This window comes from Mercenaria mercenaria, chromosome 5 (genome assembly GCF_021730395.1).
Source record: "Mercenaria mercenaria strain notata chromosome 5, MADL_Memer_1, whole genome shotgun sequence".
NCBI classification, from domain to species: Eukaryota; Metazoa; Mollusca; class Bivalvia; order Venerida; family Veneridae; genus Mercenaria; species Mercenaria mercenaria.
In genome coordinates, this window is record NC_069365.1 from 87556108 (window position 1) to 87569960 (window position 13853).

The 13853-nt window shown below is 38.6% G+C and overlaps 1 protein-coding gene across 7 annotated transcripts in view; it reads left to right on the plus strand.

Moving 5' to 3' along the window:
• Positions 1-13853, plus strand: part of LOC123558619 (neurobeachin-like) — a 268481-nt gene that overhangs the window by 112186 nt on the left and 142442 nt on the right. For all 7 annotated transcript variants that reach the window (XR_008371116.1, XR_008371114.1, XR_008371117.1 and 4 more), the window contains 5 exons: positions 207-404; positions 3434-4186; positions 4617-4743; positions 5947-6055; positions 9478-9644. Coding sequence is in view for 3 of the 7 variants with exons in the window: in XM_053544219.1 (XP_053400194.1) it covers positions 207-404; positions 3434-4186; positions 4617-4743; positions 5947-6055; positions 9478-9644 (1354 nt within the window). In the remaining 4 variants the exon portion in view is untranslated. The remainder of the gene's footprint in view (positions 1-206; positions 405-3433; positions 4187-4616; positions 4744-5946; positions 6056-9477; positions 9645-13853) is intronic.

Here is a 13853-nt window from a genome sequence, read left to right on the forward strand (position 1 = left end):
GAATTTCCTGATATCCGGATTTTTTACCCAAGAAAATTCTGGAGCCAAGAACCTACCACGTTATAACGAATACCGCGGTATATCGAGTAGCGTTATAACGGGTTTCGAGTGTATGTACAATAGTTCTGTGTGTGACAAGACACTTTGTTCTGATGTTCTGCTTAACTGAAGATGTAAGCACCAATTTTCTTCAAAATCATTTTCAGAATCTGGAGCAACTACTGAAGATTCTGAGGCAGCTTCCCCAGCCAGACCGGTGACTGAGGGAGGGGGAGAGAATGAGGGAGCAAAAGGGTCAGGTGATGGTGTGGAGGAGGAAGAAGAGGAAGATTCTGGAGAGGAAGAAGATGAGGAGGAGGGTGAGGAGGACAAGACAGAAGGAAAACCAGAAGAAAAAACAGAAGGTATGTTCAAGTTAACCTTTACCCTCTACTTTTCTAAAATGGACTGTTCATCCATCAATTTTGGCAATACCATTCTTATTGATGGGGGGGTTCATTGAAAATTTACTGACTGCACTGGTCGCAAAGGCAAAACCACTTGCCAGCAGCAGGCTAAAGGTTTAAAGAGGCTTCTGTATGAATATAGATATTAAACTTTTATAGCTAGTCTGATTAAGTTATTTTGCAGAGATTCAGACTCAAGAGTTTAATCACCTGTTCTAGCCACTGGTCTTACTAAGAATGAAGCAGTTTCTCTGTAAAACACATGTCTGAAGGACTAATAATTTGGATTGTATTTGATAATTTATTAATCCCCCGCCACAAGTGGTGGGGGATTATAGGAATGGTCTCCGTCCGTTCTTCCGTCCATCCTTCCGTCCGTCTGTCCGTAACACATTCGTGTCTGCTCTATATCTCCTAAACCCCTTGAAGGAATTTTATAAAACTTGGGTCAAATGATCCCCTCATCAAGACGATGTGCAGAACCCATGAGTCAGCCATGCGGGCTCAAGGTCAAGGTCACAACTCAAGGTCAAAGGTTTGAGCCTTCCATTTTGTGTCCGCTCTCTATCTCCTAAACCCTTGAAGATTTTCTCCAACTTGGGTCAATGATACTTACGTTGCTAACATATTTAAAACTTGGGTCAAATGATCGCCTCATCAAGACGATGTGCAGAACCCATGAGTCAGCCATGTCGGCTCAAGGTCAAGGTCACAACTCAAGGTCAAAGGTTTGAGCCTTCCATTTTTTGTCCGCTCTGTATCTCCTAAACCCCTTGAAGGAATTTTAAAAAACTTGGGTCAAATGATCACCTTATCAAGACGATGTGCAGAACCCACAAGTCAGCCATGCCAGCTCAAGGTCAAGGTCACAACTCAAGGTCAAAGGTTTGAGCCTTCTATTTTGTGTCCGCTCTATATCTCCTAAACCCCTTGAAGGATTTTCATCAAAATTTGATCAAATGATCACCTTGTCAAGACGATGTGCAGAACCTATGAGTCAGCCATGCCGGCTCAAGATCAAGGTCACAACTCAAGGTCAAAGGTTTGAGCCTTCCATTTTGTGTTCGCTCTATATCTCCTAAACCCCTTGAAAGATTTTCATCAAACTTGGGTCAAATGATCACCTCATCAAGGCGATGTGCAAAACTCATGAGTCAGCCATGCCGGCTGAAGGTCAAGGTCACAACTCAAGGTCAAAGGTTTTAGTCTTCCATTTCGTGTCTGCTCTATATCTCCTAAACCCCCTTCAAGGAATTTTATAAAACTTGGGTCAAATGATCACCTTATCAGATTGATTTGCAGAACTTACGAGTCAGCCATGCTGGCTCAAGGTCAAGGTCACAGCTTAGGGTCAAAGGTTTGAGCCTTCCATTTTGTGTCCACTCTGTATCTCCTAAACCCCTGAAAGGATTTTCATCAAACTTTGGTTAAATGATCATCTCATCAAGAGCTCATGAGTCAACCATGTCAACTCAAGGTCAAGGTCACAACTCAAGGTCAAAGGTTTGAGCTCTGTATCTCCTAAACCCCTTGAAGGATTTTTCATGAAACTTGGGTTAAATGATCACCTCATCAAGACGTTGTGCAGAATTCATGAGTCAGCCATATCAGTTCAAGGTCCAGGTCACAGCTAAAGGGCGGGGGATTTAGCTGTCTTTCAGACTGCCTTGTTAATTCTTTGAATGTAGGTATTGTACAAATGTATATTTAGTAAAATATTATACTCTTAATAGTCATTACTTACAAAAATGACCTATTAAGGATTAGAGTGAAAAATCCAAAGGAAAGAGACCCTTGGACAACAATACCTTTAAGTTTGAATATATAATAACAATGAAAAACAGACTAGACATACCACCAGATGGTATTTTGTATTTATGGTTTATTAAACACACATAAAGTTTAGGAGGGGCATTCTGGAGTGGCGATGCAATTGTGTCCATCCTACCGTGCATCTGTGATAATTCTTGAAAGGATTTGTGGATTGAGTTCATATTTGGTACACAGATATATAATCATAACGGACAGGTTGACGTTGATATTTGTTACAATCCACTACTTTATGTCGAGTCATGGCCATTCTTTACTTCCATGCAATAATTTCTGAAAGGATGAATGATTTGTATATATTTCTAAAATATGTATTAATTTTAATTTTGGTTCAATGCACCAGTTTTTGGTGGAGTTATGGCCCATTTTTACTTAATGTTTTGTTTGTCCGTCGAATTACTCGTGATCCAGTGAATGGATTTAGTTCAGTTTAAGTACTTTGGTATATGATCATGAAATACTGTCCAAAGTTCAATTTCAATTACAATCAACATATTTTGGCAGAATTTTAGCCCTTTTTCTGACTAAATTTTGATGTCCGTTTGATAACTTTTGAAAGGATGAATGGATTGTTTTATTTTTGGCATACAGATATATGGATAGAGGTTAAGCTCAATTTCAGTTACAATCCATGTATTTTGGAAGAATTTTATACCTTTTTCCGACTAAATTTTGATGTCCATTTGATAACTTTTGAAAGGATGAATGGATTGAATTTATTTTTTGCACACAGGTATATGTGATCATAAAATGAGCCGTGCCATGAGAAAACCAACATAGTGGGTATGCGACCAGCATGGATCCAGACCAGCCTGCGCATCCGCGCAGTCTGGTCAGGATCCATGCTGTTCGCTAACAGTTTCTCCAATTCCAATAGGCTTTAAAAGCGAACAGCATGGAGCCTGACCAGACTGCGCAGATGCGCAGGCTGGTCTGGATCCATGCTGGTCGCAAACCCACTATGTTGGTTTTCTCATGGCACGGCTCAGATATAGATTACATTTGATTTTGGTCACTATTCTCTAACTTTTGATTAAGTTATGACCCTTTTTTGACTTTAATTTTTGCAACAAGTCTTCATTTCGTACAGGATGGAGATGTTATGAGGGTATTACTTAGTCTGCTCTAATGTCATTCTTAATATGATTTTATTTTAGAAAAATCCACTGAGGAACCAGAGGGAAAAGAAGAAATAGGAGCAGGAGATAATGAAGAAACTGAGCAAAATGCAACAACAGATGAAAAGAAAGACAGCGAACCTACAGAAACTGTAGAAGAAAAAGATAAAGAAGAAGATGTTTCTGCAACTGATGATGATAAAGACACCGAAAGTGAAATTAAGGAAGAACAAAAATCGGAAGAAGCTGAGGAAGTTAAAACTGAAACTGAAGGTGCTGAATCAGCTGTTGATGATCAGGAAAAATCTGAAAGCAGTGAACCAGTTGAAGATAGTGATAAAACAACTGATGAAAGTAAAGCAACAGAAGACAGTGTGCCAGCTACTGTTGATACAAATGAAACAGCTGGTGATGAAAACAAAGCTGAAGTCAATGGTAGACACTCACCTGTTGATAGTTTAGAAGCTTCAGTTGAAGCAACAGATCAGATCTTGTCAGTTCAGCTGCCATCAGAAGGAGACCAGTCACAAGTGCCAATTACTTCTATATCTGCTGGAACTAGAAAACCAAGTGAAAGTAGTGAACATCAGAAACCAGAGAAACTTGAATTGAAGAGTACACCTATTCCTGGTCCAGTCAGTCTTTCTATGTTAGATTCTGGAAATTTGACAGAAAGATTGGAAAAGGCATTGGGATCTGTAGCACCTTTGTTACGAGAAATATTTGTAGATTTTGCACCTTACTTATCCAAAACTCTCATTGGATCACATGGTCAGGAGTTGCTCATTGGAGGTAAAAATTTTCATAACAGTTTACAAGATAAAATTTAAATTGAATGGAGATCATTGTGGAAAAATAAAAGGCTATATAACAACTGAAGAAATTTTTTTAACTACGTTGTCTTCCATTTTTTAATCACAATTAAGGTATTTTTCATGAAAAACAAGTGTTTAAATTGAGTTTGTAATTAGATTTAGTTTTATATTTAGTGTACATTGTAGTATATGTATATTGTAATCTTGAATAAAAGTCTGTCTTGATTTAAAATGTTAACACATATTTGTACCTCTACAGGTTAAGTTACTGCAGTTTTGACACATACTGCATATTTGTTGCACATCGTGTCTTGTATTTGCAGTTTTGACGCTTGTTATATATTTGTTGTCTGTACAAGTTTGGTAACTGAAGTTTTGACTTGTGTTTCATTTCATTGCCTGTACAGGTCTGGTAACTCTGAAGCAGAGTACATCTGTGGTGGAGCTTGTCATGTTGTTGTGTTCTCAGGAATGGCAGAATTCACTGCAGAAACATGCTGGTCTCGCTTTCATTGAGTTAGTAAATGAAGGGAGGTAATTATTACACTTTTCTTTATCTCATAAAGAAGGGGAGATAATTTCTAAAGTGTATGTCTTGTTGTGCAAATTTCACATTTCAGAAACAAGCTTGATTGGCTTTCAGTGAATTTATGAATGAAGGAGATATGTGTTATTGTCAAATGGCCATCAGTGACTAAGAGGTTAAAGTCTGCAAATTTAATATTTACTATGGGTTTGAGTTGAGGAAGCAGCCAGCTGGCTTAATGAAAGATATTATTTATACAAAGGTGTTTGTAAATGCTTAGAGTACAAACATGGAAGGGCTACTGGGGTCTTCCTGTAGTAAAACTTATATTAGTATTACTCCTATCTCTGCATGCAGATAGAATCTTTGGGTACTGTAAAATCATTTATTTTCATGGGCACTAAAACCTACCGTTTTAGGTCAAAATGGTTGTTTTTGTGAAGATATGATTTCATGGATTTGAACTTTGAATCTATTTAGATTGGGACTTTGTCTGTATTTATGAGTGGTATGGTGTTAAGAACTAAATAAGTAACTGTACAACAATTCATACATACCGGTAGACAAGTTATATCTGTTTTGATTTACATTGAGAAAGCTTGTTAATCCTTTGGTTTAAGATGAACAAACATTTATGAACTAAATGATGTTATTAATACACTGTATAGCTCATTTATGTTGCTACCTTACTTCATTCTTCTTTTAACTTTCAGCCTGCAAAATTTCTAAAATTGACTGGTCCATCATTCAATTTGGACAATACCATTTATTATTCGAAGGGGTGCACTCTGAAAAATTACTGACTGAATAGTGAACAGTGCAGACAATGATCAGCCTGCAGGTTGATCTTGGTCTGCACTGGTCACAAAGGCAGAATCACTTGCCCCCAGCAGGCTAAAGCTTAAATCAGTTGTAAGATCTTCCTGATTAAAGCAACAGTGTATCATATAAACTTCCTCTTGCTTCTGAAGGGAGGTAAAAACTGGGCTGAACTACTCTGTGAACATTTTTTTACCTCCCTTATTGAAGACTACAGAATATAATAACAGTGATAAAAAATATCAATATATATATGAAAAATAAGTTTATAACCTTTTTGGTTCGTTCTGATTATCTTGCAAATCCATGTATCAAACTGTATTAGAAGAGTCACATGTGCAGATGATTAGATACAACTTGTTTCACATATGTTTGATTATTTTTCCATGTAGGTTGTTAGCACATGCAACAAGGGATCACATTGTACGAGTTGCGAATGAAGCAGACTTCATCCTAAACAGAATGAGAGCAGAGGATGTTCAGAGACATGCTGAGTTTGAGGTATATGGGCCGTGCCATGGGAAAACCAACATAGTGGGTGTGCGACCAGCATGGATCCAGACCAGCCTGCGCATCCGCGCAGTCTGGTCAGGATCCATGCTGTTCGCTAACAGTTTCTTCCATTCCAATAGGCTTTAAAAGCGAACAGCATGGAGCCTGACCAGACTGCGCGGATGCGCAGGCTGGTCTGGATCCATGCTGGTCGCAAACCCACTATGTTGGTTTTCTCATGGCGCGGCTCATATGTTTCTCTGTTCATGGAAGCTTAATTGATTCTGGCATTGAAAGTAACACACTTTCAGATAAATGTTTTGAGGGAAGAAGTTTCGAGGGAATGAAATATACATGTATTAAAACTGACCATTTATTTGAGATTTTTTCCATATTTCACTCTTATTAACCTTATTATACAAATCAATTTTTTATGCCCCCACCACTTTGGGGGGGCATATAGATTTGCTCTTGTCTGTCCGTCCTTCCATCCTTCCGTCCGTCCGTCCTTCCGAAAATGTTGTGTCGCGCGTAACTCTGAAAGTATTTGACGTAGAGTCACAAAACTTTACAGGAATGTTGGTCAGCATGTGTAGTTGTGCACCTGGGGTTTCGTGTCCGGATTCATTCAGTCGTGTAGAAGTTATGGCCCCTGACTTTGTAAAAATTGGTCATGTTAATGTTGTGTCGTGCCTAGCTCCAAAAGTATATGACCTAGAGTCACAAAACTTTACAGGCATGTTGGTCAGCATGTGTAGTTGTGCACCTGGGGTTTCGCGTCCGGATTCATCCAGTCATGTAGGAGTTATTGCCCCTGACTTAGTAAAAAAAATGGTCATTTTAATGTTGTGTCGCACATAGCTCCAAAAGTATTTGACCTACAGTCACCAAAGTTTACAGGAATGTTGGTCAGCATGTGCAGTTATGCACCTGGGGTTTTGCGTCAGGATTCATCCAGTCATGTAGGAGTTATGTCCCCTGACTTAGTAAAAAATTGGTCATTTTAATGTTGTGTCGTGCGTAGCTCCAAAAGTATTTGACCTAGAGTCACCAAAGTTTACAGGAATGTTGGTCAGCATGTGCAGTTGTGCACCTGGGGTTTCGCATCCGGATTCATTCAGTATTGTAGAAGTTCTGGCCCCTGACCTGGGAAAAAATTGTCATTTTAATGTCATGTAGTAGGGGCATCTGTGTCCCATGGACACATTTCTAGTCTTACCTAGAAATACACTCTATTTAGCATGTTATGCATTGAGTAGTAGTTGGAGCACAAGATTATGAGGTTCTCCCCACGTCGAGACAATGTTCTCAGTGGCAGTTTAATCTTGGACAGCCATGGCTGAGTGGTTAAGATCACTGAACTGGTATCACTTTTGCCTCACTGATGTAGGTTCTAAACCTTGCTTGGTTAAGATCACTGAACTGGTATCACTTGTGCCTCACTGATGTAGGTTCTAAACCTCGCTTGGTTAAGATCACTGAACTGGTATCACTTGTGCCTCACTGATGTAGGTTCTAAACCTCTCTTGGTTAAAGGTGCAAAATAAAGACAAATGAATAGACATAAATCTTAAAAAAAGACTACACATTTTGAAATATAGTACTAAACATTACGATAGCCATGCACTATTCCCTTGAAATCAACACATGTGCAGAGAAACAAATGATTGTTTCTGTATTTTCTTAGACTGACATGGGGGGTCATTTTGTCCTACTTTCGTGTTTATCGCTTTTCTGTAATTGGTCGGAAATTCTTCGGGATCACGTGATTTTAAAATTGACAGTGACATATATTAGGCCAAGACAATGTGTTTAATGTCTAAAATCTTATTAAATTAATGTAGCCATGTGTACATAAATAAGTGTATTTAGGTAAATTTCAATCATACTTTGTTTCTGCAGTGTAAGACAGTTACTCATTTATATTCTTGAAATTATACTGAAAAGAGATTAACTGAAAAAGTTTACAGACGAAGTTGTAAAAACACTTCTATTTGGGAAGGGCCTGAATTGTCCTAATGAAAACTTGTAGTATAGCTGTATATTACTTGTATTATAAGAATGATTTTCATGAAGTTTTTGTGAGTTACAAAATTGTTCAATTCCATGTACTAAGTTTGTAAAAATCACGTTATAGTTTGGGCATATGATATATTTTGCATCTATTTATAAATTATAGCCTCGTTTCGGAGGATTCTTCCAAAAAAGTCCGAAGATGCTCGACGTGTTCGTAAGCAGTCGGAAAGCATACTTTCGGTTTGACATAGGCAACATTTTTTGTTTATTTGTTAGTTATTCTTGAACATATTCATGACTATTTGGTCAGAACCGATGCAGTGGGCCATATTTTCAGTAAATAGGAAGTCTCAGCTACAAACTCTGGTTTTCATATAATACTTGTTCGGGTTTTAGTAATGGACCTTTAAGATCACTGAACTGGTATCACTTGCACCTCACTGATGTAGGTTCTAAACCTCGCTTGGTTAAGATCACTGAACTGGTATCTCTTGCGCCTCACTGATGTAGGTTCTAAACCTCGCTTGGTTAAGATCACTGAACTGGTATCTCTTGCGCCTCACTGACGTAGGTTCTGAACCTCGCTTGGTTAAGATCACTGAACTGGTATCACTTGCGCCTCACTGACGTAGGTTCTGAACCTCGCTTGGTTAAGATCACTGAACTGGTATCTCTTGCGCCTCACTTATGTAGGTTCTGAACCTCGCTTGGTTAAGATCACTGAACTGGTATCTCTTGCGCCTCACTGATGTAGGTTCTGAACCTCGCTTGGTTAAGATCACTGAACTGGTATCACTTGCGCCTCACTGATGTAGGTTCTGAACCTCGCTTGGTTAAGATCACTGAACTGGTATCACTTGCGCCTCCCTTTTGTAGGTTCTAAACCTCTCTTGGTTAAGATCACTGAACTGGTATCTCTTGCGCCTCACTGATGTAGGTTCTAAACCTCGCTTGGTTAAGATCACTGAACTGGTATCACTTGGGTCTCACTGATGTAGGTTCTAAACCTCGCTTGGTTAAGATCACTGAACTGGTATCACTTGCGCCTCACTTATGTAGGTTCTAAACCTCGCTTGGGTAAGATCACTGAACTGGTATCACTTGCGCCTCACTTATGTAGGTTCTAAACCTTGCTTGGGGTGTAGAATTCTTAATTTGAGGAACTGATTCAGTCGGCTTACGCAATGCTGGTGGTTCTATCCTGTCAAAAGCTATAAAAAAGATTCCAGATGACCAAAGTTGTGTCACTGCGACTATAACCCCCACCCACTTCCTCCCACCATGAATATGGTTAGGTAGGTACATACTCTAGGAACAATGTTAAGGTAATAATAGTTTTTACCTGAAGTAGTGTTGAAAAATGGTGATAGACTATTAACAAGCATATGAAGTTACACACGCTTTGTATTTTTCAGTCATTATGTGCCCAAATGATGTTGGATAGACGAGAAGAAGAGAAACTCTGTGACCATCTGATCACCTCAGCTAAGAGAAGGGATTACTCAGTTGCAATGAAACTTCGTGATAAAGTACTTAATATTCTTGCCAACAAACATGGTGCATGGGGAGAACCAGATAAACAGTAAGTAGCTTTAACTAGTGTCCAATGAGGAGCTTAGTTATCATGAGTACAGTCAAATCTGTATTAAGAAGCCAGTCAGATGTTCGGCACAGTCTTGCTGCTTTTGAAAGGTAGGTGGCGGTTAAAGACAAGTTGGAACAACAACAAAAAGTTCACTTGGGAAGTTAGTGGACTGGCTGTTTAAGTCCAGTGGCTGCTTGATTCAGGTGTCCAAAGCAAGTTCAACTGTAGACAGTGAGAATAATGATAAAATACCCACATAAAGCCTCAGGTGTAATTGAATAAAAAGTATCCAAAAAACGACATTCAATACTTTTAAGTAGAAACAAAAGAACTTTATACAGTGGCCAAACTTTATTGTCGGGCAAAACAAAATTGCATGAACTGTACCACTTTGACTAAACTTTGAGACAGTAGAAAATATTAGACACAGGAGTTTGTCGAGGAGGGTGGCGTTGGGGGCACCCATGCAGCATCCGTTTTTAGCTCGACTATACAAAGTATAAGGATAGCTATCCTACTTGCCCCGGTGTCGGCGTCGGCATCGGCATCGGTGTCGGCGTCTTTCCGCGTCCCCACCTTGGTTAAAGTTTTGGTGCACTTTCTCTTTTTTCAACTTATCTCTGTAATTACTTGATGGATTTGATTCAGACTTGAAATACTTATTCCTCATCATCATCCACATCATCTGACATAAGGGCCATAACTCTGGCATCAATATTTTATGAATTATCCCCCCTTTTCACTTAGATTTTGAGGTTACAGTTTTGATACACTTTCACTCTATCTCTGTTATTACTGAATGGATTTGATTCAAACTTCAAATAGTTGTTCAACATCATCACCCACATCATATGACACAAGGTGCATAACTCTGGCACCATTTTTTCATGAATTATTCCCCCTTTTTACTTAGAATTTCAGGTTAAAGTTTTGGTGCGCTTTCACTCTACCTCTGTTATTACTGAATGGATTTGATTCAAACTTAAAATAGTTGTTCAGCATCATCACCCACATCATATGACACAAGCTGCATAACTCTAGCACAATTTTTCATGAATTATTCCCCTTTTTACTTAGAATTTCAGGTTAAAGTTTTATTTATCCTCCCGCCAAAGGCGAAGGGGATATTAGAAATGCTCTCCATCCATGCATCCGTCCGTCCGCAACGATCTTTGTCCGGAGCATAACTCCAAAAGTACTGGAGGGATTTTCTTCAAACTTCATACACTGACAGAACACATTAGGAGGAAGTGCAGTGTGCAAGAACAATAACTCTACCTTGCCTGTTTTTTGAGTTATTCCCCTTTATCATATTTTCTTAAAAAAATTTGTCCGGAGCATAACTCCAAAAGTGCTGGAGGGATTTTCTTCAAACTTCATACACTGACAGAACACATTAGGAGGAAGTGCAGTGTGCAAGAACAATAACTCTACCTTGCCTGTTTTTTGAGTTATTCCCCTTTATCATATTTTCTTAAAAAATTTTGTCCGGAGCATAACTCCAAAAGTGCTGGAGGGATTTTCTTCAAACTTCATACACTGATAGAACACATTGGGAGGAAGTGCAATGTGCAAGAACAATAACTCTACCCTGCCTGTTTTTTTAGTTATTCCCCTTTATCATATTTTCTTTAAAAAATTTGTCCGGAGCATAACTCCAAAAGTACTGGAGGGATTTTCTTCAAACTTCATACACTGATAGAACACATTGGGAGGAAGTGCAGTGTGCAAGAACAATAACTGTACCTTGCCTACTTTTTGAGTTATTTCCTTTATCATATTTTCTTAAAAAAATTTGTCCGCAGCATATCTTTTTCATGCATGGAGGGATTTTGATATATCTTGGCACAAATGTTCACCACCACGAAATGGAGTGTCATGCGCAAGACCAGGTCCCTGGTTCTAAGGTCAAGGTCACACTTAGAGGTCAAAGGATACAAGAATGAAAACCTTGTCCGGAGCACTTCTTCTTCATGCATAGAGGGATTTTGATATAACTTGGCACAAATGTTCACCACCACAAGACAGAGTGTCATGCGCAAGATCCAGGTCCCTAGGTCTAAGGTCAAGGTCACACTTAGAGGCCAAAGGTCAGATACAAGGATGACTTTGTCCGAAGCATTTCATCTTCATGCATGGAGGGATTTTGATGTAACTTGGCACAATTATACACCATCATGAGACGAAGTGTCATGCGCAGTTCCCTTCTTTAGAATTACTTCCCTTTGTTGTTACTTTAAATAGCTTTTATTGTAACTTTTTCATTACTAGTCGTAGGGAAAAATCGAGACCACTTTTCAGTAGTACAACATGCATGCTACATCCAATTTTGAGGTGTAATTTGACCAATCTCTACCTAGTAAAGATTTTTGTGTGGACTTACAATATTTTTTTTTTTTTTTTTTTTTTTTTTTTTTAAAGTTGTTACTATAAATAAGTTATGTTGTAACATTTTTATAATTGACCACAGGGAAAAAACAAGACCACTTTTCTGTGGTACAACCTGGATGTTACTTTCCAATTTTAGGTGTATTTTAAGACATCTCTACCTGGTAATGAGTTTTTTTGTGGACTTAGAAAAACAAAAGACTTACAATGATTACTAAACAACCACAAAATTAAAATTTCATTTGCAAATACACCTGCTAGAGTAAAGAAATTTGCTGTGACGGGCATATATTGTGACATTCTGGCACTCTTGTTCCCTGTTAGCTTTCCATTCCTTCTTTTTACAGTAGCCGTATAGAAAAACATCATACAGCTATACTGTTCATGAAAATTAATAAAATTTAACAGTAAACCACCTCACCACTGAATAATTCTTTCTTCCACATCTTTAAAACCCCTGATGTGGACCACAACTAAATGGTTTTTCAAAGCTTCTCCCAAAATGAATACTTTCAGCCACTAACTTGCCAGGAACTTTAGCCTTCAATTATAATATGCCCGGCGGGGGGATTGGCCATGTCTAACATGGCTCTTGTTCACTTTCACTCTATCTCTGTTATTACTGAATGGATCTGATTCAAGCTTAAGCAATTGTTCAACATGTACCCTTATCATATGACACAAGGTGCATAACTCTGGCACCAATTTTTCATGAATTATTTCCCCTTTTTACTTAGAATTTTAGGTTAAATTTTTGATGCACTTTCACTCTGTCTCTGTTATTACTGAATGGATATGATTCAAACTTAAAATAGTTGTTCAACATCATCACCCACACTATATGACACAAGCTGCATAACTCTGGCACCATTATTTAATGGATTATGCCCCTTTTTGCTTAGGATATACTTATATAGTGTTTTGATACATTTTATCTTTACCTCTCTTATTACTTTAAGTTGATATTTTTGACATAGACTCAGGCTATTGTGCAATATCTTCATCCACAATTGGAGTCATTAAACACTCCAGTGACAGCTCTAGTTTCCTCAGATGTGCCCAGTTTCACTATCCAGCATCGAAACAGTCGAGCGCGCTGTCTTCTGTGACAGCTCTTGTTTCCCCACCCACTCCTCGACATATTATTCTCAAGGATGGGCAGAGATGAGAACACCCTCCCCACAATGATATTTCATTTTAGCTGTCACACCTATACTCCTATCCTCACTCAAGCTTTTTGGCCAAAACAACTTCTCTTCCCTAGTTTCCAACACATTTAGATACGCATAATATATTGTCTGAGGTAAAGGAAGGTATGGGAATAGTCTGCAACCATGCCCCCAATTTTTCCTTCTTTATTTACTACTTTTTAGCTCACCAGTCACAAAGTGACAAGGTGAGCTTTTGTGATCGTGTGGTGTCCGTCGTCCGTGCGTGTGTGCGTAAACTTTTGCTTGTGACCACTCTAGAGGTCACATTTTTCATGGGATCTTTATGAAAGTTGGTCAGAATGTTTATTTTGATGATATCTAGGTCAAGTTCGAAACCGGGTCACGTGCGGTCAAAAACTAAGCCAGTAGGTCTAAAAATAGAAAAACCTTGTGACCTCTCTAGAGGCCATATTTTTCATGAGATCTTCATGAAAATTGGTGAGAATGTTCACCTTGATGATATCGAGGTCAGGTTCAAAACTGGGTCACTTGCCTTCAAAAACTAGGTCATTAGGTCAAATAATAGAAAAACCTTGTGACCTCTCTAGAGGCCATATTTTTCAATGGATCTTCATGAAAATTGGTCAGAATTTTTGTCTTGATGATA